Consider the following 26,986-nt stretch of genomic DNA (forward strand, 5'->3'; position numbering starts at 1 on the left):
ATGATGTGACCGCGCTGAGTCATGTCTGGTCGACTCCTTCATGGGAATCGGGTGGTGCGGCAGCCAACGTGACTGAGTTTTATGAGCAGGAGATCACATTCGAAATCAAAACTAGCACTAGCGACATCTTGCCGTCTTCTCCGCCTATTTATCCTGGCAGCAATTTGACTTCTATTGCTCACATTTCGACCATTGCCCAATCTTTCACTACTCTTTCTCCTACTTTTCCTGATCTCGCTTGCAACCGTACTATGTAAGTTCGACAATCCTTGCCCTTTCAGTTCGCCTTAATGATGTGATAATTCTTAGTGCATGTTCTTTCCAGTACATCTATGGACTGTGGGCCTTGGACTTGCAGAAAACTGGCTCATGTTGGGGACTGTGTTGAAATGATAGTTGACTTCCATTCAGCTGTCAAAGTTAGTGCCTTTCCTTAGAGTGGTTTTATAGATATAGTGTGCATTCTTCTAAAATTCTACTGCATCACTTACAGCAACTATTCAGATTATTCTATTTATCTTATTTCTTAAGTCGGAAACATTGTAATTTTCCTTACAGCTAGTAAGTCCACCTGAAGATCCGCATTGTGATGCAGCACGAAGGATTTGTGTGTGGTTAATCTGTAAGTTCATTCATAAAATGGACGACTTTCTAAAAAAAAGAAGTTGTGAAAATGGTTTTTCGAACAATATTTTTCCAGCTAATACAAGGATAGAAATCAATGGAACCTTGTCCCAAGTACCCTCTAACGTTACCGTGACCCGTGGTCCCTCAGTGGGGGAATTTATATTCAAATTCATGGATAAGGAGTACAACCATGACAACAACAACGATGATGATGATGGTGAATGGGGAACAGCTGGCCCAAATTCTCAATTCAAGACCACGTCAACTGCCGTAACAATGACAGCGGCAAAAGGTTTCTTCCTCATGCTTTTTGTTCTTGGACTCTTTCGCTAAATTTTAATTGCTTTCCATTACCCACTTTATTATAATAATTTTGTTCTTGTGCGTTTGCAATAAAATAATCTGGTAATCACTATGGCTTTTTCTATTGCATTTGGAATGAGAGGAAATGATATTGCACCCCCAAGGTTTCCCTGAAGACGACAGAAAATACATTACATGGTCAAAGCCCTTATTGTTGTCATTCGGAAGGGATTAGGACGTCTGGCATGGGCCGAAGGACTGGTCGCATAGTTAAGGTGTTTGATGCTGTGACCACCCACCTTTAGCAGCAGAGCATAAAATGAGATCTAGAGAGCATAAAAACATTCCTCATAACCAAAAATCAGTAGTATTTTTGTTAGGAGATGAGTGTTAATTAGTAGAAAGCACAAGCATGTGGGTTAGCAGAATGAGTGGCAGAATGCGCCAAAAAAAACAAGCGACGTCTGACGCTAACTATTCGGAAGTATTACACTTGATTCGACTCTCCGTGACTTCCCTGAAGACGAAGGAAGAGGTAATAGTAAGGTGTAATGTGTTCTGTCAACGTAGAGCAGGACCTAAGCTCACTGGCACGGCCTCTGGGTCATGCCGCCCAGCGGAAGTACGAAAGTAGAACATTGAGTGTCTGAGAAATTAAAACAAAGGGTTAAACAAACAGTCACAACAATGCATAGTCCATCTCACCTTTTGGTCGACTTAGCTAGGTCTCTCATTCCTCGGCCGTCGCAACGTAGTCGGAGTTGCAAGAAAGACACCCACGAACTAGCAGCGTCGGTCATTGAATTTCATGTAACTGAGAAGAGACATGACTGCATTGTCAATGATCTCAATATAACTACTGGATCAGGAGCTGCGTCCTATTTGAGAACCGTATAGGGAAAATGGGATTGTTCTCAGGAATCTCGTAGGAACACCTGTCTAAAAGTGGAGTCATTTAATAAAAGAAGGGATTTGGAGTAATTTTTTGCAGGAATGTTTTGCTCCTGCTTTTTTCTTGATACTTTGTTCTTACTTTAGTTCTGCCTTTCCATATCCAACTGGACTCCATCCAGCTAGTAAAGAATTGGAGGAGATTTCACGTGTTCACTTTATTGACATCTTAAGAGAGACTTGGTGGACAGCTCCGCAACGAACTTTTCCAGATTGTTTTACGGCCGCGGCTATTGTTGCTTCAATTATAATGAGTTCTCCTGCAGACCATAGGGTTGGGGTAGCTGCCCAAGGTAGACGTCATTTTCAGACCTAGTTGGGGCTGAGTATTTAGTACTAGAAACCAGGATAGTTGTCCAGCAGGATCAGGTAGCTTTCCACGTCCACTAGTGTATCACCGTTAGTCTTTCCTGAAGACCAAGGAGAACTTAATAATTGAGCAGGATATGAATTGACGACGCATAGAAGGGCTCAGTGGTCACTAACATCGTCCGGAGGCCAGGCAGCCTAGCGGAAGTGCCCTAAGTGTTTGCTACACCAAAATAAAGAGTTAAACAAAAAACAAAGTATAGCATTCAATACTTCAGGCTTTACACTACTAAGCAGTGTTTTCTCTCCCATTTTCACTCCACTTCTTAATTTTTTTGCAAAATTACCCGCGTACGCAGATAATATCAAAATTAGTATATAATTGTGGAAAATATGAGACAATGTTACTAAGAGACTTTAAATGCTAGTACACCTTTTGATACAGCTCGTAGCAACAACTTGTAAAATGTAAAAACTTTCCGAATGCATAGGAGTGTGGACATGCATGATAAAGTACAGGTATTATTAATTCTATAATGGACACATTTTTGTGTTTTCTCTGCCATTTTCACTTCCTCATATCATTGAGATACAGCTTGGAAAGGATGAGGTCCTTGGATACCTTCAGATAAAGTATGGTGGTAGAAGGCATCGCCTAGAAACGGCTTGATAAATTTAACTTTAAGGAGGCATAATGAATTTAAGATGCACTATATTTTGAAAGATATTCCACTTTGGTAATGAAGAATTAAGGTGGTTGACATTAGCATAAGGGAATTGATAAAGCAAACGACAATCGTACAAATCAAGTGCAAAGAGGAGTCCATGGAATTTTACAGTATGAGTGGCCAGCTTGCTGAAAAATGAGCCACAAGTACGGACCAGATTTATTTACAAGAGGTGATGCAACTCGATCGTCTCCAAGGGGTGTCACAGATCCAAATGAAATTGGCGAAAATGTATCTTGTTTGAAAACGATTGCAGCTCATAGTGGTTATTATTTTAAGAAGCTTCTTGACTTCGGTTAATTTTGATCACAGAATCCATATGAACTAATCAATTATTTTGGAGTTAATATTGACTTTGCATGAAAGTGAAAGCAAAAGTTAAAGTGTCCAGCTATCATACTCATGGCAGTGATTCTTACTGGATCTTTAATCATCAACCTCTTTAGATGCCTTTTCTATTAACTTTAAAAAAGGACACTCGTCACATTTCAACACTTGCCTGCTGTTTGTTTAACTCTGATTTTGATAGAGAGCCAATTAGGGTTTTCGCTTCTGGGCCACGCCATGCCCTGCTGTACGTGGACATCGCATATCCTGCCGCAGTGTTGTTTCGCTTTTCGTCTTTAGGGAAGTCACAGGGTACTGCATGGGTAACCGTGGAAAGCTTCTTGATTCTGCAGGACAAATACCCTGGCTAACATTACTGGATGCTCAATCTCAGCTTAACGATCTGTGACGACCCTTAGCAAAAGGGTTGAGAATTAGGTTTAACTTCAACAACTATCCCGGCCCTATCGTCTGCAGGAGAGCTACTTACATTTGAAGTGACAGCAACCGTGACCGTGAACTATCTGGAAAAGTTCATTGTTGAGCTCTCTACAGTACCTCTATGAAGATGTCAATAAAGTAAACACGCAATACCCTCTCCAATTCTTTACTAGCTGGATGGAACCCAGATAGACATCGTTGGGAAGCACTGTTGTGGCAAAGAAAAATAGATGCAAAACCTTGATTCCATGAGGCTATATCAAACTCCATAATTTCGATATACGACTGCTTGGAGGCAAGTGACCTTGCCATTGGCAATGGACACGAGTGATGGCCAGCAGTTTCTCGCGCCTTTTGGTACAGTTCCCATGCAGGACGAGACTCGGGATTGGGTAGAATTGTTGAGGTCACTGACGTCGTAATCAAGTACCTTCTCAGTTAAATGAAAATTTGACGACTAGCGCTGTTGTTTGGTGGGTGCTTTTCTTGCAGCGCCAACTACATTTTGATGGCTGACGTGGGAGGTTGACCAAGGGGAGCGCCAAGGACGAAGTACGACGGAGGAGGACGGCTACATAATACGTTAACTGTTGATTGAAATCTCGGTTTTGGTGACGGGCTACTGAGGGATCCCACCATTGTTTCCCCGCCAAGCGACCATGCCGGTAGCCCCAAGCTCTTCTACAAGTCGGCAATACATATTCTGCCCAGGTAATATGCCTTCTTTCATCTTCAGGGAAGTCCCGGGGTTTACAATAAATCTGCTTCAAAATATTGTCAAACCTTGCATAGGTAGAATGACCGAGTAACAAACCAAGGTGATAATTCATTTATGGCCAAAATTAACAGCTATGCACCCTACAACTTTCCATAAATTTAAATACATTGTTATTCCATCTTAAAATCTTCTTGATTTTATCTGCTAGTAAGTTTAGGGTGCCAGTATGGAACTAAAGAAAGCGATTGCTATGGGAATCCTACTAGAATCAAGCGTGGAGAAGCTTTATGTGTATTATTTACCACTGAGGTATATTGCATTGTAATTAAAAGTAGAATAGAAAAAGTGGAAAGCGGTTTATAGCACAGTGGTACTAAAAGGATAAAACAAAAGAAGGCGTAAAAATACGGGGATTTAGTTCACCCTCTGGCGGCATCAAATACAATTGCATTGCCATACAACACAACTAAGCAAGTACACTTTGACTCGGTTTAACTGGCCGATAAAAGAATGTTTTTCGTATGAATCACACATCTTTCTGTAAAACTACAAATTTGGAAATTATTAGACCATTTGTGAAAGATAAAACAATTTTTTAGCTTGTACCTATCAAGATATAAGTGAATGGAGACCAACTTAAGAACTTTCAAATTCTTTTCACCTTGAAGCGGTGGATGCCTCACACGTAAGCAGATGCATCAAAGGAAAACAATCACGACAAAAGAAAAGTGGGCGCTCTGTGCGGTCCAGTAGCAGTTCACCCCACCCACCAAGTCTTGTGACTTACTTCAAGGTGTAGAAAATTCCATGGAATTACAGGTAAGTTCTCTTAAGATCACTTATACTTGGGTAGAGTTCTTAAGTAGTATTAACAATTTCACTTGTCATGGCATAATTTTACGAAGAATGTATGCCGAAGAAGCGATTAGAGATGAGGTGATATGGTTTTGCCTGTTCATGAGTAAGATGCAATAAACCAGCTTAAATCTTACTGCTGTGTTTGGTAGTAAGGTGTGGGAAATTTCAACAACTCTTTTGTTATGAGTTTTCATAGTTTTGAAAATTGACGTAGTGTTCTACAACACTAAAGCTTGAATAATAAATTAACACGAGCAGAAAAACAGATTTGTTTTCCCACATTACCGACTATAATACTCTGATTATTTGTTTAGCCCTTCATTTTTTGTGTCACAGACACCTTGGTCCCCGCCATTGTACTTTCGCCGAACGACATGGCCTCCACACCACGCCAGTTGTCCCAGGCTCTTCTGTATTTCGGCTCTACATTCTCTGCCCTAGTATTATAACTTATTTTCATCTCAGAAAAGAGATAGATATGACTGAGCAGCACTGAAGTGAGAGCAAGTTGGCAAGAAGGAATAGATGCAAAACCCTATCCCCACGAAACTACTTCAAACTCCGTCCCTTGTTAAATGACTGCTTTTAGACCAGTGTTCTTACGACTAGCGATGGGGAAATGAGATGTCCACAGCAATCCCCCTTCCGCAATACGGTTCCCAAATGGGATGAAATTCCCGATCCAGTAAGAATGTTATGTCGGATCTGTGATTTTGGGCTCAGATACCTTCTCAGTTGCATGAAACCTTTATGACTGGCCCCATCGATTTGCGGCCGTCTTTTTTACAACACCGACAGCAATGTCATGGCCGACATGGGGGGATGATTAAGGTCATGCAATACTTTGGCTATTTAAACTTCGGTTTTGGCAACATAGCGCTAAAGACTCTGTAGCCCCTAGCCCTTTTGGGCAATGGCAATCCATCTTTTCCCACAGCATCGGCACTCGGGGCTCTGCACGATAATTTCTGATATGTTTTATTCCTTAGCACTCAAGTTTTGTCAACTCTGCAAGTTAAAATGAACTGATTGCAAATTTGGTGCCTTGTTGTCTGAGAGTTTCAGAAAATTTAGTGATTTAGAATATGAATATGTTTGGCTTTGATTATGATCCCCTAGCTGGCTCATTGTGCATTAACTCTCGGAAAATATACACTCAAACATATTTAAGATTGTTTCCGAACAAATTAAACACTTTTTGGTTAGGCAACCACAAAAAATGATTGCTTTTAAATTGAAATGTTGATTACATTAAAAGTAAGGCGAATAATGGTATTATACTAAACCATTTAAAATGTGGAAATGATTGTAACAAGAAAGGATGTTGGATTTCGGAGGTCAAGTATTAAGAAATAATGATTACTAAGTGATTCTCTGCCATAAAAAGCAATAACATTTGCTTGACTGTGCATAATACATCTGCTTAATAGGTGCTTGGTGTTACTCCCGTTAACCTCGGCCTAATTCTCTCTAGAATGAACAGACGAGTTGAACAGGGGCACGTTTTACGGGGTGCAGATACCACGGTTTAGCGCTTTCAGGGCACGTTTACCCCTCCAGGACTGAAGGTGTCCGATTCGTCATGAGGTTTCTCTTTACTGACTATCTCTCGCCTAATAAGCACATTCAAGCAAACGCGAATTGCTCATGAAGGAGCTAAATTACAGATGTTTCTTACTTTATAACTCTCAGTGAATGGTTCGCTGGTTGTGGGATAGTCTGCGAAGTCAAATTTATCCTCGTAGACTCTTACACTCATACCTGACCCCTTTCTCTTCATCCTACTTTTTCCTCCGCCTGAAGAGTCGCTGCACTTGATTAGTTGGTGGAAAGTGAATCTCACTTTCTAAAAGGTGTAAGTGGAAAGGAGTATCCACTAATCTTATTTTCGTAGAGCTCCTTCGTGCATTTGCATTATGGAAGTCGTGACCTTAAAGCCCACGTTCATTGAGCGTGACAGGTACTAACTAAAAGCTCACATTATTGCATGGAACCTTCGTCTTGAGCCTCGGTGCGGTCATAAAACGAGTAAAAATACGGAAAACACGAGTTATTAGTGGGTATGGATGGCATCATCATTTGCAAGGATCTAACGACTACTAAAAATGCATGAAAATTTTAGGATTTGAGTAAATTTTTGAAATAACTCTCGGTTTCGGCAACGAGCCACTCAGGGTCTCAGCCATTGTACCTCCAACGGTGCTGGCTGGCCTCCGGGCCGTGCACGTAGCCCCAATCGATAAAAAGCATTCTGCCCCAGCCTTATGTCTCCTTTCGCCCCCAGGAAAGTCTCAGGGTAATACAATCCAAGTTGTTTAGTTTTGAAAAAATTATCCAATTCATCTCGTTTACTACGTTTCTAGCCACAATGTTGAGAGCTGTTAATTACCAAGTGTCAATGTTCTGTGCGTAAAAAGCCGTTTTCGAAGTTGGAGCAAAATAGAAGTAGCACTATCGTAATTTTATTTAATAGGAAATTAAGTTCCAGTGCTCCCAACGAATTCGCGGTTTGCCTACCGCTGCATTAAAGAATTTAAGCAGATCTTCTCACACGACAGTGGCGAGAATAAGCGATTGAAACCAGGGATTAGTACACATACACACATAATCTGGACCAAGATTCATTTATTTTATCAAACTCTTTTAAACGGCAAACCTTGCATTTGCTAACCATTGTTTATAATACACAATAAAACAAATATTAAAATGTTGAAGAAGACATGCCCCATGAAATATAGCTTAAAACGTCAGCTATTTAAATCCAATTTTGAAGAACTTTATGATCAAAAGGGTGAAACTAGGATACTTTAGCATATGCTTAGAGGTCTGACAGCCATTACCTGAGGCATTTTACAACAATTTAAGCAACTTGATAAGAAAATTGGAATATGAAGCGAATCCTGCCATAATTTGCTCATAATACTTTTTCCATTGAACTAAGTGACGAGTAGTTTAGTAATAAGTGTAAGACGTTAATTGTTAAACTCTCGGCTTTGGTAAAGGACACTTTGGAACCTGGCCTTAGGGCCATGTCGGTAGACTCAAGCACTTCCTTACGTAGACAATACGTACTCTGCTTGTGTACTGCGTCTTCTTTGGTATTTAGGAGAATCTTGAGGAGCTACAGGAAATACATGTATTCCCTGTTTATGACATGATAATGAAAAAAAAAGATAGATTAGGGATCACTTAGCTAGGCTTTTATGTGCATCAGACTTCACAATTTCACTCTATTGTCCCTATTACTCGTTTTAGAGACTTTATTTTGAACTATGAAATCTGCTCAACTTTTTTAAATGGCCTTCTAGAAGCCATAACAATGGAGGACGGCATGCAACCCACTTAGGCGAATCCGACACGTGAAAGATGCACGCAGAGGACATGTGATGTAAGCCAATTAAAATATTCTCCAAAATGTGAATAGGTGCTTCAAATAAAAAATCAAATTAGTGATTGGTTCCACCCTCACCGTTGGGTATAAATAGGGACTAAAACAAGAATTCTGAGCATTATACACCATGGCTCAAAGGAAAGAGTTTTTCGTACTGAGCGTCCTTCTCATTCAAATACTAACTAACATCAATGGATTGCATATGTAAGTACTTCAATATTTGTTAAAACTTTTTTATCCATAAAATTAAGTGAAGCTATTGATAAAAAAACACAAAGCAATTTTAATTAAACCCACTAAGGACAAATAAAGGAGCATTTAAAGTTCAAATATTAGATAAGGGAGATTTAAATGCAATAAAATAAAATTGTCAAAAAGTCAAGTTTTATATTACAGCAACGAGCATCTCCACATGGGTGCATCCGAGTTGCCCTTAGAGGGAGTGGACCCAACCGAATACCCACTAGGCAGCGAAGAACTTCTCGCTACGGATGCATCCGAGTTGCCCTTAGAGGGAGTGGACCCAACTGAATACCCACTAGGCAGCGAAGAGCCTAGCTCTTTTTTAGCGCTATAGTCTTTCGCTGATTTCATCTTTTTTCATCGCCTTTGGTCAGTGTGTTCCCATTCACAATTATGATTCTTTGTGTTTTAAATCTTAAGTCATAACTTTTAGCAATCTGTCCACTTCGACAAATTTTTTCTGCAATGATACATTACATATTCGAGGTCGATGTTTAGATTTCCGGTTTCCCACCATGAATTACGATTATGAATTTTAAATAATATGATCTACTTTATATTCATTGGGATATTACGTAATATAAAGTGGCTAATTTATCCGACATTCATTATGACATGGTAAATCTAAGGGCAATTAGTTTAACAACTTTCATATCTGTTAAGAAAATTTCTACAAATCAAGCAGAGATAAGTAAACATAGGTAGTTACTTTTAAATAACTTATGACGCCTTAAATTTGTACTAGTGTAGCGCCCTGATAATCTTCTGGAAATGAAGGAAGACGCTATAGCCGGGGAGAAATGGATTGTTGACGTAGAGAAGGAGTTGGGCTGCTGATGGCCCAATGGCAGGGCCGTCTAGCAGAGCTTGTTACCAAAGCTGTGGGTTAGACTTGCAGTTAAAGAATTACATTAGTTTACATTCATTGCTAAATCACATTAAGATACATAGACCTATTTTTCTAATTATATGCTCTCAGAGGTATCCTTATCGCACTTTTTTAGCGATAAACCTACATAATTGGGTAGGATACTGTTATGAGCTAGTGTTCGATTGTGCATTTATGGACATTATCAAGGACCAAATCAGTGTAACCAAGAGTTATGACTTTGGGAAATTGAGTTTTTAATTTCGAAAAGTACGTAATACTAGATCAGGTTTTCAACGTTCTCGTCCAATGGGTGGAGCACTGAGACATGGATTGGTCCCCCTCTCGTGTATTTATAGTACTTTGATTGACTGGGACCTTACCAAAACGCTCCCACATAGGTGTTGACCAATCAGGAGAACGTGGCTAGAACGATAATTGTGGTATGTTCCAGAATACCCAGGAAAAGAACTTTGCTAAAAATTTTGTAACTCTGACACACAAAGCTTTTTCTTAAGCTGTAAGCATCCCCAAAGGTTATGCTTCACCATACCTTAGTAGGTTGAAATACGTCCCAACGTTATTGAGGAGTGATTTGCGAAATGACAAGTTCCCTGGTAATATAAAATTATTCTTTTTATACTCTTTGTCTCACATAGGCGAAAGCTATAAAAAAGGAATTGTCTCATCATCCCCATCTTGATAACATTATATCATGTCTGTGACATCTTTGGTTCCTTAACCTCCCCTTCCAAAATTCGTCATACATAACAAAAAAACCTTAACAACTACGCCATTACAATAGCAAGGACATGAGAAAGTCTTGCCATTTTCCTCAAAAAACCGAAAATTTGCATAATTACCAATTTGGTGCACATGAAGTGCTATTATGCTTGGTATAAAATACTCCCTCAAGTAATCAAAGTATCCTTTCCAGAAATTTGCATATCATACATCACAATACAGGAATAATACGAAGTCTGTCTACCGTAGAGTAGGGGCAAACGGAAATGAGAGCTTGGGTATGAATGCGATGTGTGAGATAAGTCCATAAATGACAAGTTTTTCTTGTAAGTTACCATAAATGAGTACTACAAGCCTATTTTAGGGCTACAATACTGACTATATGTCATGAATTATGAAAATCCGAGGGCCAACACGAGTACTCTATTTTATCTGTGAATAAAATCATGAGAACTGTGTCAATGGAGCGCAAAATGCGAGTTCTTTCGTTTTGAAGTAGCGACCCATTGCCTAGCAGCAAGTGGTTTAGTAGAAACAATTGCAAAAAGACAAAGTAGTGTTGGAGGGTTGGTGCTTGTTCAAGCACTGCTATGGAAAGCATTCAGCCCCGTTGTTCCTGTATTTAATTAACGTCGATTGCCTGACCTATACAAAACCATTCGCCGAAGGACTAACTTAATATTTACTTTAATTCGTTTTATATTTTGTTTACTAGATACCCGTTCTAAAATCTCGCTCTTAGTGCTTTTGTATTGTTTGAAAAAACCTCATTTGAATAGTTGACGTACACAAATCCCATGAGTGCCCAGTTTAAACAAAAAATTATAAATGCTTTAAGAGATAGGCATGTGTTTTCCACACCATCATCAGTTAAATTAAACCGAGGTAAACATAGTGAAGCATATGATGCTATGAGGGGTTATTTTTCCAAGTGTTTCGTGCCTGGACGGCACACTTAGAAGAAGCGTTGAAGGAGAATATGCCTAAATGTATTATGGTGCTTTCATTAACTGTTATAAATAAAAATGGAGCCGCTTGTCATCTGATAGCTGAGAGGGAGTTAAATTTGGATTGTTTTTCATTGCAATGTCGCAAAAAAATGCATTGTCATTTTGAGATTGTATAATAATAGCTACTTTAAGCAAAGTTAAAAGTTCCGATATTCAATATGACAAGCTTTGAGCCTAATGGAAGAAGTTGAGCAGACATGTAAAAACCGGGTTCATTCAACATTTGGTTTATGGAAAAAAACGGCACGAGAGTAACTCAATGGCTCGTGTAGCTCCAAATTAGGGGCCAAATTTTATTGCGAAAAGAGACCAAATGTGACTAATAAAGGGAAAGGTGTATTGTGGGCAGTAAATTATCATGGTATGACAATGAATTGTCACGGATTCTCAGTCAAAAATCACTTGAATGCAAATGAGATTGCTATAACTAGGCAAAGGGTCTAGAAGGTTAGTTTATCAGCGGGACACAAATTGTCTTATCGGTAGAGAAAACTCCAGCCATTGACGTTGTAAATTTTACACTAGCACTAGTAAAGTTGCACACAGCATATGATCGAATGTTCACGTGTTGTTTTAATACAACTGCTCCAAACATCCGTAGTTCTCGTCAGTCATCCGTTTAAGCAACAAGGATTTTATTCTGCACCACGTTTTTTGCCCCTGATTGGGTTAAAGTGACGCAAAAGAGATGTGGGAAAAAACTTGCAAAATTTTCTGGAGTTTCACACATTTTTACACCAATGGCGATTATTGACGTAGTAAAAGCAGAAACAGGCTTTACAACACATTGAGTAAATCCGAAGGAAACACAAACCAGGACCCTACTTCTCCCCACATAAATCTAGGTATTTTAATGCTCACTCTCTTTTCACACGGCAGTTAGCCGCTTAGTCGTGCCTTTGCATTCTCTAGGTGATTCCACTCGACAAAATTTGACATTGGGTGCTTCATCGTGCGTGATGAAATGACATTGCATTGTGTCGACAAATATATATAACGTAAATGACTACATTAAATAAACGTGTGCACAAATCGAGGATGACAAAGCGTGCAGTTGCGAAAATTTGTGTTGTAAAAGTTGAGAAAAGTACGCAACGTCAGTAAAAGGGAAATGTATTGTTTGGGATTGCAGTCTACTCAGGTTGCCACCCGCCCTCCTACTGGTAGCATCCCGCAGCGCTTTTGCTTATTATTAAGCCAGCGAATAACTGGAATGGCACATTAAAGGTAGGGGTACGAAAAACTGATTTCTGTTTTTAATTAGCCTGCTTTAACGTCTCATCCACCAAGGTAATGCACATTTGTCTCTCAACACGACCCTTCAGCCCTAACAATGACCCTTAGTATCCCTCTACATTAGCCATAAACTAGTTCTCGATATCGGTATGCCTTGTTACGGGTTTTAAGGGGCAAAATCAAGCAATCATATGGACTGAAATGCTGCAAATTAGGCACAAATAGCGTAGTGCACGCCTCTATATGCCTAAAGTAACGTTAATAAAGTGAAATCTATTTCTGTTTATTAAGGTGTACCAGATAAGGTTTAGAGTGCAATATGCGAAACGCCGCAAACCTATATCACTCGTGACAACAAAAGCGTGACAAATACAAGCAAAATCGGTAGCTGAAAATAAAGGCTGCTTTTATAATAAATGAAAAACATGCTAAACACATAAGTGAGAAAAACTCGCGTTCTAATCCGGTGTTATGCAAACAATTCATTCACCGGCTTACTTGAACTCGGGCGTGTTAGGTCTACCTTTAGCGAGGCGCGTGTCTGTTCAGAACCCATGTAAGTGTCTGCGCGTGCGCAGGATAATCTCACGTTCTTGCTCATTCTATTGTGTAGTGCTAATCATTGTATATATCGCAAACTGACTCGCCCACTCTGATTTGAGGACTGATCGTACGGTCTGCATCAAGTGTAAAGGTGGATTTGGACCGCCCTCTGTCTTTGTCCGTAAGGACGATCCTCCTTTATGCAGGTCAGTCTAAACATTTATGTGATTTTTTGGTTATATGTGAAAACCTTAATGTCATGCTCTGGCTTTCAAGGGGTGTGTGGCCGTAAGTGATTTGTCACGTATTTTAGGACCTGTTTCCAGGCTGGATGTGTGCACAAGTTTCGGTCATCTTTTGGGAAGGCAAACATCATCAGGAATCGAGAAGCAGTTGCGCTGGCTTTTTCAGGTGGTTCCTCGTCATTAGCAATGCTTAATTTAGCGAAAATGGTGGGTTGACGTGTTCCCAGTCTCATTTACTTTTGGTATGCTTGTGTAACATTTTGCATTACCATTTTCTTGCTAATTGTTTGTTTTTCTTCTGATTTGGTTTTTGCCCGCAATTTTCTCTAAGTAGGTGCGCCTATGCACCGTTAGCTATGACACACCCGTTTACTATTGCGTTCGTGCCTGTTTTTGATGCAATACCGTCTTTCATTGCTTAGTGTCAAGCCAGGACAGAAAGCCGAAAACTGCGTTTTGACCCGACAGTCGTTTGTATGTATGGTAAGTTGTCATTTTATTTCGATTTTCATGTCTTGGTAATTGGCAAGCAGTGGTGCCTTCTCGGTGAATAATACAATTTTAGATGTTGAGCAACCGTATCCTGTAAGGCAGGAGGAAGCCATGAAGGCTGCGGGTTTTGAGTATCGGATTGTAAGAACAAATGAGGTCTGATGCCGTTTGTGTTATTTCTTAGTTTGCATTGTTTATAAATAGATTGTCAGACAGTGCTTCTGCATCTTTTAGATCCCATTCACTGAGACAAACTGCAGTTATGTCGTTTCGACTCGCATTACCAATTCCACTCTGACGGCAGCTGAAGAGATGTTGCGATGGCAGCGTTTACAATACTTATTGATCTACACATCTCGTGTCCTGGGTTACAAATACCTTTTGGTGGGCGATAATGCCAGCCAGTTGGCTGCTCGCTGTCTTGCCGGCATCGCTCAAGGTCGTGGTGGGACTGTTGCAACCGAATTGGTATGTTCCCGTTTTCATTGCCTGTTCTACTGATATCATGTCGGTAGGGAAATCTTTGATAAGGTATTTGTGACGGTAGAGGTCTATGCAGGGCTACCTTGGCAGCATGGATGGATGGCTGGAGTTTCTAAAGTACTTGTAGTAACATGTTTCCATTATAGATTAGATTCAGTGCTCAAAAATGTGTGGATAAAGTCACAACTAGCACGTGCTGGTCTCTAGCATTTTTTCGCCTTCTGGGTCGTGTTTCGAGGATCTGATCTATGTTCTAACCAACTTGCCATGATATATTCACATCTCGTTGATTTAATGAAGCTTGTCATTATCAAAACTTCTTGGATAAAATATTACAGTATTCATTTGTTATAGTGTTATATGGCTGGCGCACTTTGAAATCCTTTTTTTTGGGGATATTCGCCCATCTGCAAAATGTTACCTCATGTTCGTGCTGTTTCACTCGCAAGATTCCAACATTTTGACATTTTGCTCATCCACTACTCAATATAAATCGTAACAGAACGATTTTAGTCAGAGTCGATACGTATGAAGAAAATTGGACGAAAGTCTGGACGCTGTGCTCATTTTGTTTGCTTCCTTATAATTTCTGAGACTTGACTATGAGTAATTGCCATAGTTTTGCCGAGAAATACTGAAAGGGTAAGGATTGCAGGCACCGATATTTGGATCTTATCGCAATAGGCTGATCACCAGAGGCACCATGGATTACTGTACTGTCAAACTTTGATTATAGGACTTCGCCGACACGCGTTATAGTGAGGTAACTATTCTGCGTCCGATGTACAACTTCCTTGCCAAAGAGGTGGCATTGTTTCTCCACTTTGCCGGCCTTGATACGGTAGTAGAGATGGGCTTAAGTGCACAACAGAACGTTGCGTACGGTCCGGGAGTCAGCTCAATCCAGCGCCTTACACAGGACTTTATCGGCTCCCTCCAATTTGCTGGATACCCCTCAACCACAATGGCTGTGCTCAAGTAAGTTTCTATCCTACCCGCCGCGAATGCTATTGCCTTTATGGACGAGCTCTTCCGGGTCAATTGGAATTTTTTACAACTTTATGCTTCGTGACCAAGAGGCTGAATTACCAACCGCACAGCTCATTTCCAAGCGCTTGATTATATTATTTGTGTTGCTTTACAGTCCCTCTTTTAATGCCCACGTTGTGCCAATTTCATACTCACCTAATTAAGTTGATTTGCCTTGCCTTTACCATTCTTATAATGCAAGTACTTCTAGATCTGCTGCTTGTAGTTTAAGGCTATTAGCTTTGGCTGGATTTTGCTTTAAAAAAACTGTTTTTAGTGTGGGATCACAAGCCTGTGGAAACGATATGCAGAGTAAAAGAAGTGAATTCTTTTCGGACACTTTTGCTTTTGTACCTACTTGGTCTTAGTCTAGCTGCTAACGCCAGTCAAACTTATTTGGAGATTGCATATGCTTTTCCATTTTATAATGACGGTCTTTTAATCGTCTTAGCGCTGCTTCGAGAACACTTTCATCTGAAAACAGATCCGATCAACGCTGTACGGTTTGCTACGTAAGTGATATCATGACCTATCCCGATATTTGATGGGCAGGAAACTTTTCACCGCATTTAGTGACCGATTTGTACAGAATTATCCATTGTGCATCTTACGGTATTGGCTAATCCGATATGTTTTCCCTTGACGCAATTTAAACAATTTTCCAAAATTACTTAGGGATTTAGTAACCCCTTTTTCTCCACCCATAGCAGTAGGATGTGTTATTGCATTTAACCAAACAGGTAATTTATTTAAGCAATTTCTTCCGAGGAATGCGAAAAATCATCTTTGTATTTGGCTCATTTGGCTGTACAGCCTTGCGTGACCGCTCTGTACCCTGCCAAAGACTCCCTTTTTATAAGATTATGGGTAAAGAATGATTAAATCTGCTGTAGATAAGACTGGCCCTCGGTTGTATTTGTTTGGCTGGACTATAGACCAGCTACGGGAAAACCCCAATGCTCTGTCTGGTATCATGGTCTCATTGCGTTCTTTATGACTTCTCAGTGGGGGATTGGTAGCATAATGAGGCCTTTTCTTGATTGCAGTCGAGTGCCCTCTATTTGAACGTATCACTAGTAAGAGGTGATAATTGCTGTCCAAATTTTAAATCGGTGGATAATCTTACATTGTTGTTAATAGGTGTTTCCGTAAATATTTAATGTGGGATTAATTTCCCATTTCCCCATGCAAACATCTAAATTTTGAGCTGTTATTTCTTGTCTTTACTTGGGTTTTTCGTTCTTTACTTTTTTTGGACGATTACACTCTTTGGTTTTTACATTTTAATTTGCTGCCATCAAATCAAATCCTAAAGTACATCCGATGTTCAAATACCGTCTTAAAGCCTAATTACCCATATCTCTATCTCATTTACATGATCGAGTCACGTTCTAAAACTACTTCAAAGTAACAATTTTGAAAAAAAAGATTTCAGGCGTTGAGTGTGGTCTTTTTATTCATCCAGTCTTTATCCCAAAGACAGGTTTGCGTTAGAGATCATATAAGGTTAACGTTTCGCCCGTATTTCTATATTTTACCAGATTTCAAAAATTTTTTTGGCTAATTGACAAATGCGAAGTTTGGAGTTGGCGTAAAATATACAAGATTTATCTTGCCTTGCGTGTTTGTATTTTTTCTTTTACTGGCACACAAAAGGGCTGATCTGTCCAATGTACTAAATCTGGCTTCTTCAAAACCACTTTACTATCCTAAGGAGCCTATTTCATGCGTCTTTTCATAGGGAGGGACTTCAAAGCATCATGTGTAGTTTGACTAGCATAAACTTTATTCATGTTAATAGTTTGGATCCCCCATTTTTTGCCTACAGGCTCCACTACCGCGTTCAAATCAGGAAAACAGCTTGGAAGAAACTGTTACAGCGTTATCAGCGTATGAATTCTCTGCACGGATATCAAGGAATTCAAAGACTAGCTGTAATCCTGCCTCACCACCACCCTTTCCTCCACCTAATTCTCCCGCCTTATGCTCTTGCTGCTTGTTCAACCGGACCGAGCTGCAAAAGGCTGGTCTGTGGGATTAATTTTAATCAAGTGAATTTTCTCACTCACTTTTTTTCGTGGTTACTTTCAGAATAAATAGTTTTTTAAAACAAAAATATTTCTCTTCATACATCTCCCCCTATTTTTTTCTGGTTGAAGTGTCCGTAATTATCTTTGGAAAGTCACTATATTTCGAGCTATCTAGTCATCGTTAATAAGTAGTGTGAACGAAAATCACTGAATTTGGGACCTGATCACTGTTTCTTCGGCTTTATTACTTGCATGGAATGCTATATTGTCTATCTGCTTATAAATTCTAAATGGCATGGGTCTACACTGCTCCATTTGTTTCTCACATAGAATTGAACGCTTCTATCGTCCGGATCGTCACACATCATGTTCTTGCGTATTTTTTTTTCTTTCACGTTTCCCAAAACTAATTTTTAGCACGTAATATTGTCCTTCTAAAATGCCTCTCTCAACCTTTACTCCCCAGTCGAGTCTTACGTCATCACTTTTTGCTGTCAGTCATTCCTCTTTTTTCCCGTTTGAAGATATTCTACTATAAGAGCGCGGTAGTTGGGTACGCTGTCCTTCATAGCCGTATTCTATTTAGATACCATCAAACAACGCCGCTTAGGGTGGTTCGACTTTGATGTTGAGTGGGTGGGGTACAACTGATTTGCCAAACAATATTATTTGAGTGGGGCAAGTAAACACATCTCTCAAATGTTATTGCGCAATGCGAAATGGCTCGCAGAACCTCAAACTGAACATTGAGTATTTGCGGAATATTACGTGTTAGTGAGGCGTTAGCTTCGTTTGTGGGCAGGTCGTTACTTTTAATGAATAGTTGTGTGGAGTTCATAACTCCCTGGTGGCGCTTTGACCCGATTTTATAGAGGTCATAATGATGTTATTTCCCTTTGCTTTGCGGAGACATGAGTTGGTATTTTTTTCTCTCAATGAAGGAAACTGATTTTATCATCTCTGAATGCAAATCCTAAAGCAAATCCTGATGAACTTGTGTATTTTAATTTGTAGATGTTGTACTCATATAAGTCTCGATTCAAAGTAAGTAGTCTTCCATCGTGATTCTTGTCCTTGTCTAACCAATTCTTACCAAGGTTTTTGATCGTAGCAATTGAAGTTTGCAGATTGAATAGGACAAAAACGAATTTGTCACTATTTTTTGGGATGTTTCAACTAATTTTTATTGCAAAAGCGTGGCAATTGTTACAAGCCTTTCACAGAAGAATGGCAGTCGTAATTGGTGGTTAATTATTCCTGCCTTTAAAACCTATAGACTTCAATTAACCAAATCATAAACTAAAGTAAATATGTGCAGTGCATTAAGTCGGGCATTTGGGTTTATTCTAGTCCGCATGTGAGGGCGCATGCTACATTAATGTCTCATTAATTTTATCCAGACAACCTTCACCGGTCATTTTTTTTTCACTCTGTACTTTTAGTTCACGTGCCTAACATTATTATGCAAGGATTTAGTAGCTGCATCTCCAGCCTAGATGAGAATTTCCCATTGCACATCACTCAGTCGTTTGTTGAATAAGGCGCGGATACGCTCCTACCTTCATAGTCAGCTCCTTTTTTGCGGTTTGTTTGTCCGTCCTTCCTTCACGCCTTTCTGTCTATTTGCTTTGAAAGCCGAAGCACTACCCATTACAAGGGTGTGGATTAAGCCTTTCAAAATTAGTACTTCATTTAAATTACGAAGTGACTACTGGGCATATTCTTGATGTGTAAACTGTATTTTAGAACTTTTAAACTCCACAATGCAACCCTGTGCTCGTAGTGTTTTCCCTATTGATGTGGATAAGTACTTTTATTTATGTGTGATCTTAATGACCAATTTTGGAACAAAACTCTTTTTATGCTCTTTTCACACGCATTATTTGCAGAGTTGGCAGCATCGGCCCACCCAGAACTGGCGGCCAAGGCCTTATCGCAACACCGTATTTAGTCGTGTTTTATTCGGGCAAATGAATCATAAAAAGTGAATTTGTTTGTTGTAAATTCGAATGAGCCTCGGAACATCAGAACACGCTTCTCACCCCAGTGCGAGTTGGAATTATTTCCACATTTGAGTTGGACGAATTCTTATCCTGCACAAGTAGCTCCAGGTACACTATTTTGGTATGTATACTTTTTCACCCTACTTACAGTTCCTGTTTTGTTTCGTGCAAGTTTGTTTTTTAGCTTCATTATCCATTTCTGCGTCATTCGATGCCTTCACATCATCATTAAAGTTATGCTTTCATTGTCTTAACCTTGGTTAAATAATTTAGAGGTCTTATTGTAAAATGCTCCCATCTACCATTTACACTATGTAATTTATCTTGGACTTTTGCCTTCATTGTTAAACGAAAACGAGCGAAATGAAGTCCATTAATTTACTAAAAGGCTATTGTATTCCCTTTACAGGTATTTCTTTAACTTCAATGACTCATGCTCTTCTAATTTTCGATAAATCCCGGGATCAGCATAATCTTCACTTGTACGATTTTGAGCGTTGGGCATTGGCCGAAACCAAAACTGCCGCCTGATTGGCTGGTTGCTGATCAAACGATTTGCGATTCCCAGAAAATCCACGGAGCGTGAGAAGAAGAAGCCTTAGGGCTGGTAAGAGCAGTCAAGCAGCCTGTCATTTTTACCAATGCCGTTAGCAAGGCTCTTCATAATCGACGTTACAATTCTCACTTTCGCCGGTCTTTCGGGCTTGCTTTCGCTGACCTGCTTCAGCGCCACCATCCATTGGGCTATCAATGCGGAATCAAAGTGCGAGGGATGCATAGCCACAACAGAGAGCCGCTGCTTATCAAGCAAGTTCTAGTCGCTTTAACTCCTTTATTTACAAACTTACCTTCAAGGAACCAAATGTTTGGTTCACGTAACGTATTAGTGAACAGTAATCGTATTCATTTACGGTCGTCTTAAGTAGCAAATTCCAGTGAATTTGAAAAGGCTTGTACTGTCTCCCACGTAGATCGAACTTTTTGCTGGGAAGAATAGACTGAGGAACGGTGGGAAGGCGTAAATCAAGTGATTAAATTTTGTTTGTATGAGAAACTTCACTTTTTCTCTTTACACCTTCCCTTTCCTTCACATCTGGCCAGGTTCGTTAGGTGACGATGCGAAACGGCGTCGCATTTTTGACGAAAAGAAACGAAAATTTATTATGTTTACGGGAATTGTGCAGATAAGCTGGCAAAATATCAGGAGCCGGGAGTCAAGCATTTATAATTCATGACGTGAACCATTGTCCGGGAATACACTTAATTTACTATCAGAATTTTTTGATCAAAAATGTTCGTCGGATATTTTAAATAAGTTTTAACTTTTAACTGCCTGTGCTAGTCAATGGCGTGCTTCTTTCATTGGCACAGCGGCTATATATTCGGTGTTAGAAAGTCACTTTTACAGCAATTCCGGATTACTGTGGGCATAAGTGCTAGTAACAGCCTAAACGGATCGCTGCGTTTTTACATACTTGTAATAAACTAAAATTGAGCAATTGGAACTGCTTTCTTGCCTCGTCACTGCATACCACCAAGCTCGGTTACAAAAATGCAGCCAATTTATGAAATACCCATCGGTTTATAGAAGTATTGTCTACAACTAATGCCTTGAACGATGCATGTGGGCTAGAACACGTCACGATAAACGTCTTTTTTTGGAGACCCCTTTTGACAGGAGAATGGAGTGCGCATTTAGCTTGTAACACCCAGCATTTGGGGCACTTTTAACTGCATTCTCCTACTCTCACACGTTTGGTCGTCGCTTTTAAAGAAATGTTTCAATTTGCAATTTTTAAACTTGCAGCGTAGTTTTTTAATTGGTCGCCATTCATCACACCGAAGCCTTCTAGTTGAACGCATTTTGCTTATAAAAATGTAGGGCACATTTTGCGGTCTCCGGAGTTTGTTATTGCCTTTCAAAATGTTTGTCTTCTCTGGATTATGCAAAATGAGTGGGTGAGGAAAATTTATGCCCTGGTGATGGTTGTAGTAAAAGCTTTCGTTGGAGATGGCCTTTCTTCGAACGACCATATGTAAATGCAAAAGTTCTCTCCTACATTTGAGAGACTTTTACGTCCTGAAATAATTTTAACTTTTAGGTAAAAGGTTATTTATCTATTAGTTTTTCTGGCGCATCACCAATTACAGAAAGCGCTCCATTTGACACCTCTGAAATTAGAACTTTGACTATTTTTGATATTGAAAATTAATTTGATTGGCATTAATATTTGAGACTATTGCTGAAAGCTTTGGAGCCATCAATGTTTATCGATACTTTGGTCTTGTTGCAAAACCACGGATTCAAGGATACCCCCAAGAATTTTAGCCAAATCTTTTGTCTCCCTCACGTAGTGTCCTTGCATAGGGGTATTAATGAAGCTAGCTCTGCTAATGCATCCTCCTCCCCAGATTCATTGGTATGAGGTCAACAAATTAACAATCGGATTTGTTTAGTGCTTTGCGCTTGGAGGAAATAAATGAACTCGACTGTAAAAGCGTGTAAATATTTTCACGCCCATAGGTGGACGGCTGGAGTAAATTATTTTTCTATTGCATGGCTGGACATTTGTCACTTGCTGCAATGGGTTTTTTTTTCGCTGAAAAGCACCAATTAACAGAAAGGGAAAGTGGATCTTTTACTGATAAGTATTTTCACTACCTAATTTGAAAACCTTGGACACCCAAGGGGTGGGTGTACTTTATGATGTAATTTAATTAAAAATCATTGTTCTCTTTGTTATTGTGTGAAAATCGTAATAAATTTTAAGATTTAGTAATCTTAATTATGATACTTTAATCTCTAGAGTACTACATTAATTTCACAACACCGCCTACATTAGCTATTCATTTGGTTTCAGAAACATCCTTTCGAAATTTCAAGGGGAATTCCCGGGTAATTATGTTTAATCGTTTGATATTCCAAATTATTTTTCACGAGGTTTGGATAAATTTTAGTAGGACCCCCCAAGAACATACAAATGTATTCAAGTAATGGTGCGTATGTGGCGTCCTGAGACTTCCCTGAAGACGAAAGAAGCCACTATACTCGGGCAGAGTATTTTTTTTCGGCTAATGGCATGAACCGGACCCCATGCCGCTCGTTATGGGGAACAATGGCGAACCCTCTAAGTGGCCCGTTGCCAAAACGAAGAGTTAAACAAACATTTAAAGCATTGCATAGTCCCCCTCCCTTTTTGTGCGTCACCCCTGACGCTCCCTTGACCAACATTTCATGTCGGCCATCACAACATAGTCAGTGCTGTTAGAAAAACACCCACCAGTCACCCGTACCAGTCATCTAATTTCCATGCAACTAAGAAGAATATCCAACCGCATCGTCATTTATCCCTCTTCAAATTTCTCCTGGATATGAAGTTGCGTCCTCCTCAAAAACTGCAATGAGGAAAGGTGAATTTGCCGGCCACCTTGTATGCCCACCACTAGTCGTAGGAACACCGACCTAAAAGCAGAGTCATATACCAAAGGGCGGGCATTAAAATTCTTTTTTCGAGGTGGAGTTTACGTTTATTTCTCTTTGCCACTTTATTCCCACTTCGGAGCTGCCCGCCCATATCTATCTGGGTTACATTTAGCTAGTGAAAAGTTAGAGAAGGTCTCGTGTGTTCACATAATTGATCTTCATACAGGAACGGTAGACATTTTCGTAGCGAATTCTTCCAGGTGGTTCACGTCGGGGATTGCTCCTCTTATTAATAGCATCGCTGCAGACCGCGGGAGTGGAGTAGTTGCCGGTGGTAGACGTCATTTTCAGACCTTTCGCTGGGAGTCCTCACATATCTTCCTATCCACAGTATAAGCACTTCTTCCGTTGCACCAAGGTTTATTGGTCAGTGGTTGAAGCCGGGAGAGTTGTTTTTTAGGGCAGGGTTTGTTTTCCGCCGCCACCAATGTGACGCTCAGAGACTTTCCTGAGGACGAAAGAAGCCACAACACTTGGGCGGAATATGCATTGTAGACACAGAGAAGGGATTGGCGTTATTGGCATTTATCAGAGTACAATGGTGGAGGGCCTAAGCAGTCCCGTTGCCGAAACCGCCCCAAGTCTTACACTTGTATGGCCTGAATCAGGTAATGAATACATTTGTGGGAGAGAATTTCATTGCTAAAACTGTATTTTTACTTCTTCCAGGGCCTTTATCGTTAAAGTAAACCAAATTTCAAAGAATTATTCGAAATCTCCTTCATTTTTCTTAAATTTACGGGCCTGATGCTTATGTTATTTGAGAAGGTACACCTTAAATGTTTTGGTCCTATTCTTACTCGAAACATACGAACTTCGTTTATCCAATAGCAATGTGTGTCGTGCACTTCTTCTAAGACAACTTCTTTGGTCTTCAGGTAAGTTTTGCCTTTGGGGATAGATGAACTACCCTGAGGGACCCCAAAGCCGCTAAGTCTCAGTACAGGAAATGGATATGGGCTCTTTATAAGGCAAATATGGAGATTTTTGAATCTCAGAAATTCCTCTATGTAGCCTGAACAGCCTAGTTGTGTGAGTTCAAGATTGGAACATGCTTATTTATTTTTCTAAGTGCGCTTTTTAATACCTTTTGGGTACCTGAGACCTTGAACAAAGCAAAGACAGCCATGGCTTTCGATGCCAAATGTAGATAAATTGTTTCTGGCCTTTGCTGATAAAATTTATGCTTACTGTGCAACTGCCGTAGCAGTCCATGAGTTCAAAAACGTGTTTTTTGCACAATTTTCCCTCAATGAAAGACCAGAAAAAAACCTTTAAAAGTAACCAGAACGGGTCGACAGATGTAAATCTTGGCTCATTTTTCGCTGGAGGAAGTAGACTCCCTTATGCACAGGCTAACAATTTTGCTTCAGTAAATACTCGACCCCATTAGTATAATTGTGAAGGGCTCGCGACAACTTTTAGCCGGCGCCCCGGCTGTGCCAAAATTCATCGCCCTCGGTTGTGGCTGCAGTCTGACGGCCTTTGTCATTGGTGTTCTACGATTGCACTTGGAGAAGATCGGTCGTCACAAGCACTCCCGAATCGCCTACATCGCCCTCCTTAGTTCAGGATGTGAGTTAGTTTTTTTTTCCCAATTTCATACAACTTATTGACTATAGTGTGTCATGCCACCTTGAACTTTGTACCTATTTTATTTTTTTATTGGCGCGATTCAAGTATTTCGTTGTGTTACCTCTACAGCTCCTCTTGAATTTGTCTCAACTCATTTCCTCCGGGCCATAAAACAAAGAATTTTTTGCAAATGAAGAACAAGAAAATGGAAACAACTTCATTGTTGTTTAGCAGTACACTGTCTGGACACTTTTCACTGTGTTGTCACTTGAACTAACGCAGGAAGTATATAGGAGCCAAATAATAAGACACTTTTGGTATGGTAGACAATATACTAATAATACGTGTCCTCCAAGTACTGCTTCATTAGTCATCGAAAAAACATCTCCCGTTTTTATTTGTATCATGCGACAAAAGTCACAAATGGTTATCAAGTGGATTTCGATTAAAGGCTTGGATGCTATTTTATGGAGTAACATGTAGGTTATTGAAGCATAAAACAGGCTTAAACAAACATGGGAACATATGTTGCTTTTCGTATATGTTGTTCGGTATCCAAGCCTCACAAGCATTGAGGGAGTTGAGCAGTGCACAGTCCACACACCATTGTAATTTAGGTGTTGTGTCTGTCCTTCTGGGAGGTGCTTGAAGTTATTTGCTTCAGTTGAACCCACACTCACATATCAGTTGGCACAAAATCACATTGCATTTCAATTCTGAGATTAAATGGTTTTTCATTTATCGCCTTATCCATTGACCATTGATGAAAATCTTTATGCTCATTGCTTGAAAGTCAACTTTTTACCAAATGTAATCGCGACTCTCAGCTTCATCACCAAATTAAAATATCGGGTTTGCTGGAGCAAATTAGAAGTTCGCTTGGTTATGCAAATATTGCGCAATTATGCTTTCCGAATTTACGGAATGTACTTTGCATCAAGCTCAACAATTGGCAATAAAGTCGGACACGCATAACAGTCTTTAAACTGTTTTGAATAATTAAGTCTTTTGTTGGGATTTCAGCATTTAATTTTTAAAACCCATGTAACATTCAGTTTTTGACGAGCTGCGTAAGACGTTTTTGGTCAAGTCTTAACCTCGTCTGCAGGATAGGCTTGGCATCACTTTAACAAAGGGTGTGCACGTCAAACTAGAACTTTTGTGTTTCCCTAGAACAGAAAAGAATGCGTTTTAAAGAGTGAAGATGACATTTATTTCTCAACACAGTTCTCTGTAATACGTATTTTATTTCTTAACTAGTACCTGGTAGGGTTCAGTACGGGAAGATTAGTTAATATGGCCTGCCTGGCTCTCGGGGCTGTGTAAAGGAGTTTACTCATTGCTTTCGCAAAATGATTCGTTTCTCACCGATTACTCTGCGTTGATCAAGCGTTCCACGCACAGCTCTGCTTTTGGGTAGCAACGGGACCACCAAAGCTGGGAATGTTACTGACGTACAAGTTTGCGACATTTGAATGTCTTACTGCAACTAACCATCCCACTACCGTACTATGCTTGAAATCTTCTGTAAGGGCGGACATTTGGGGGTCGAATTTTATGCCTCTGTTCACAGGAAAATTCATTCTCTATCACACGTCATTGCCTGCCATAATGATTGGTTGCGTCTGGACTGGTTGAAGCGCGACAAAGACTTTAAATGAAATAGCAAAAAGACATACTTTCCACGGTAGGATCACTTTATGTGCCTTCAGAATCCTAGTCCCAATTTTCCTTGAACGCGCTTCAGTTTGCCACCTAGCACGTATCTATTACTTGTTTCCGCTTGTTTAAAGCTATGTCAATGCTAATAGCCTTGGTGATATGGGGCGACATGGCAGCACACATGTCCACCAAGGTAATCGAGCAAAGACGAATGAGCTTGCTGCGGAACTACTTCCGTCTTCTGAATGCCAATATCTACGAAAACCGCACAGCCTTAGTGCATGTGGTGACGGAGCACATCGCGGCCGCTCGGAATCACCTCACCGATGCCTCCCTCGTGGAGGCCTTTCAAAACCTTTACTTCTCATGGCCTTTTGGGGTAGCCGTAACCGCGGAGATCTTTCTCTTCATGGCCACGGTACTCTACCTCACTCGGAAAGACTTTAAAGTGGCGCCTCAACAATTTCCTGTTTAAGATTCCTCCCCGTTACTGTCGTGCCTTCATCCACACGCCCGTCTGCTTTTATTTTGGCCTGTCGATTTGGAATTTGTAGTATCGTTACTTTTTGTATCCGTTGCCCTTGTGATCACTATTCATTGTTGATACTGTAAATCCTTATTGCCATCTCTGTCTTTTCATTTACAGAAAGCTGTTTGAGGATGCGTTAAAATTGCCTGGAGTGAAC

General features: G+C 40.0%; 4 protein-coding genes across 4 annotated transcripts; all 4 read left to right on the plus strand. All coding sequences in view use genetic code 11, as the record gives it.

Annotated features, from left to right (window-relative positions):
• Positions 1–389: 389 nt before the first annotated feature.
• Positions 390–6,611, plus strand: EGR_07817 (hypothetical protein; the record flags this gene model as incomplete). The annotated part of the gene is made up of 8 exons (XM_024497066.1): positions 390–419; positions 559–919; positions 1,896–2,155; positions 4,536–4,611; positions 5,198–5,312; positions 6,252–6,276; positions 6,345–6,463; positions 6,521–6,611. The coding sequence occupies 8 exons, from the start codon at positions 390–392 to the stop codon at positions 6,609–6,611; spliced, it is 1,077 nt and encodes a 358-aa protein (XP_024348477.1).
• Positions 6,612–8,780: 2,169 nt separating this feature from the next.
• Positions 8,781–9,230, plus strand: EGR_07818 (hypothetical protein; the record flags this gene model as incomplete). The annotated part of the gene is made up of 2 exons (XM_024497067.1): positions 8,781–8,857; positions 9,050–9,230. The coding sequence occupies 2 exons, from the start codon at positions 8,781–8,783 to the stop codon at positions 9,228–9,230; spliced, it is 258 nt and encodes an 85-aa protein (XP_024348478.1).
• A 3,995-nt stretch (positions 9,231–13,225) lies between these two features.
• On the plus strand, positions 13,226–20,181 carry EGR_07819 (Cytoplasmic tRNA 2-thiolation protein 2; the record flags this gene model as incomplete). Its single annotated transcript, XM_024497068.1, has 10 exons — positions 13,226–13,310; positions 14,108–14,175; positions 14,269–14,502; positions 15,254–15,495; positions 15,998–16,058; positions 17,375–17,573; positions 19,019–19,107; positions 19,466–19,560; positions 19,605–19,687; positions 20,075–20,181. The coding sequence occupies 10 exons, from the start codon at positions 13,226–13,228 to the stop codon at positions 20,179–20,181; spliced, it is 1,263 nt and encodes a 420-aa protein (XP_024348479.1).
• Positions 20,182–20,220: 39 nt separating this feature from the next.
• EGR_07820 (hypothetical protein) lies at positions 20,221–26,775 on the plus strand (the record flags this gene model as incomplete). The annotated part of the gene is made up of 3 exons (XM_024497069.1): positions 20,221–20,390; positions 24,457–24,638; positions 26,432–26,775. 3 exons carry the CDS (start codon positions 20,221–20,223, stop codon positions 26,773–26,775), a joined length of 696 nt encoding a protein of 231 aa, XP_024348480.1.
• Between the last annotated feature and the right edge of the window lie 211 nt (positions 26,776–26,986).

This window comes from Echinococcus granulosus (assembly GCF_000524195.1).
Source record: "Echinococcus granulosus chromosome Unknown EG_S00088, whole genome shotgun sequence".
Lineage (NCBI taxonomy): Eukaryota > Metazoa > Platyhelminthes > Cestoda > Cyclophyllidea > Taeniidae > Echinococcus > Echinococcus granulosus.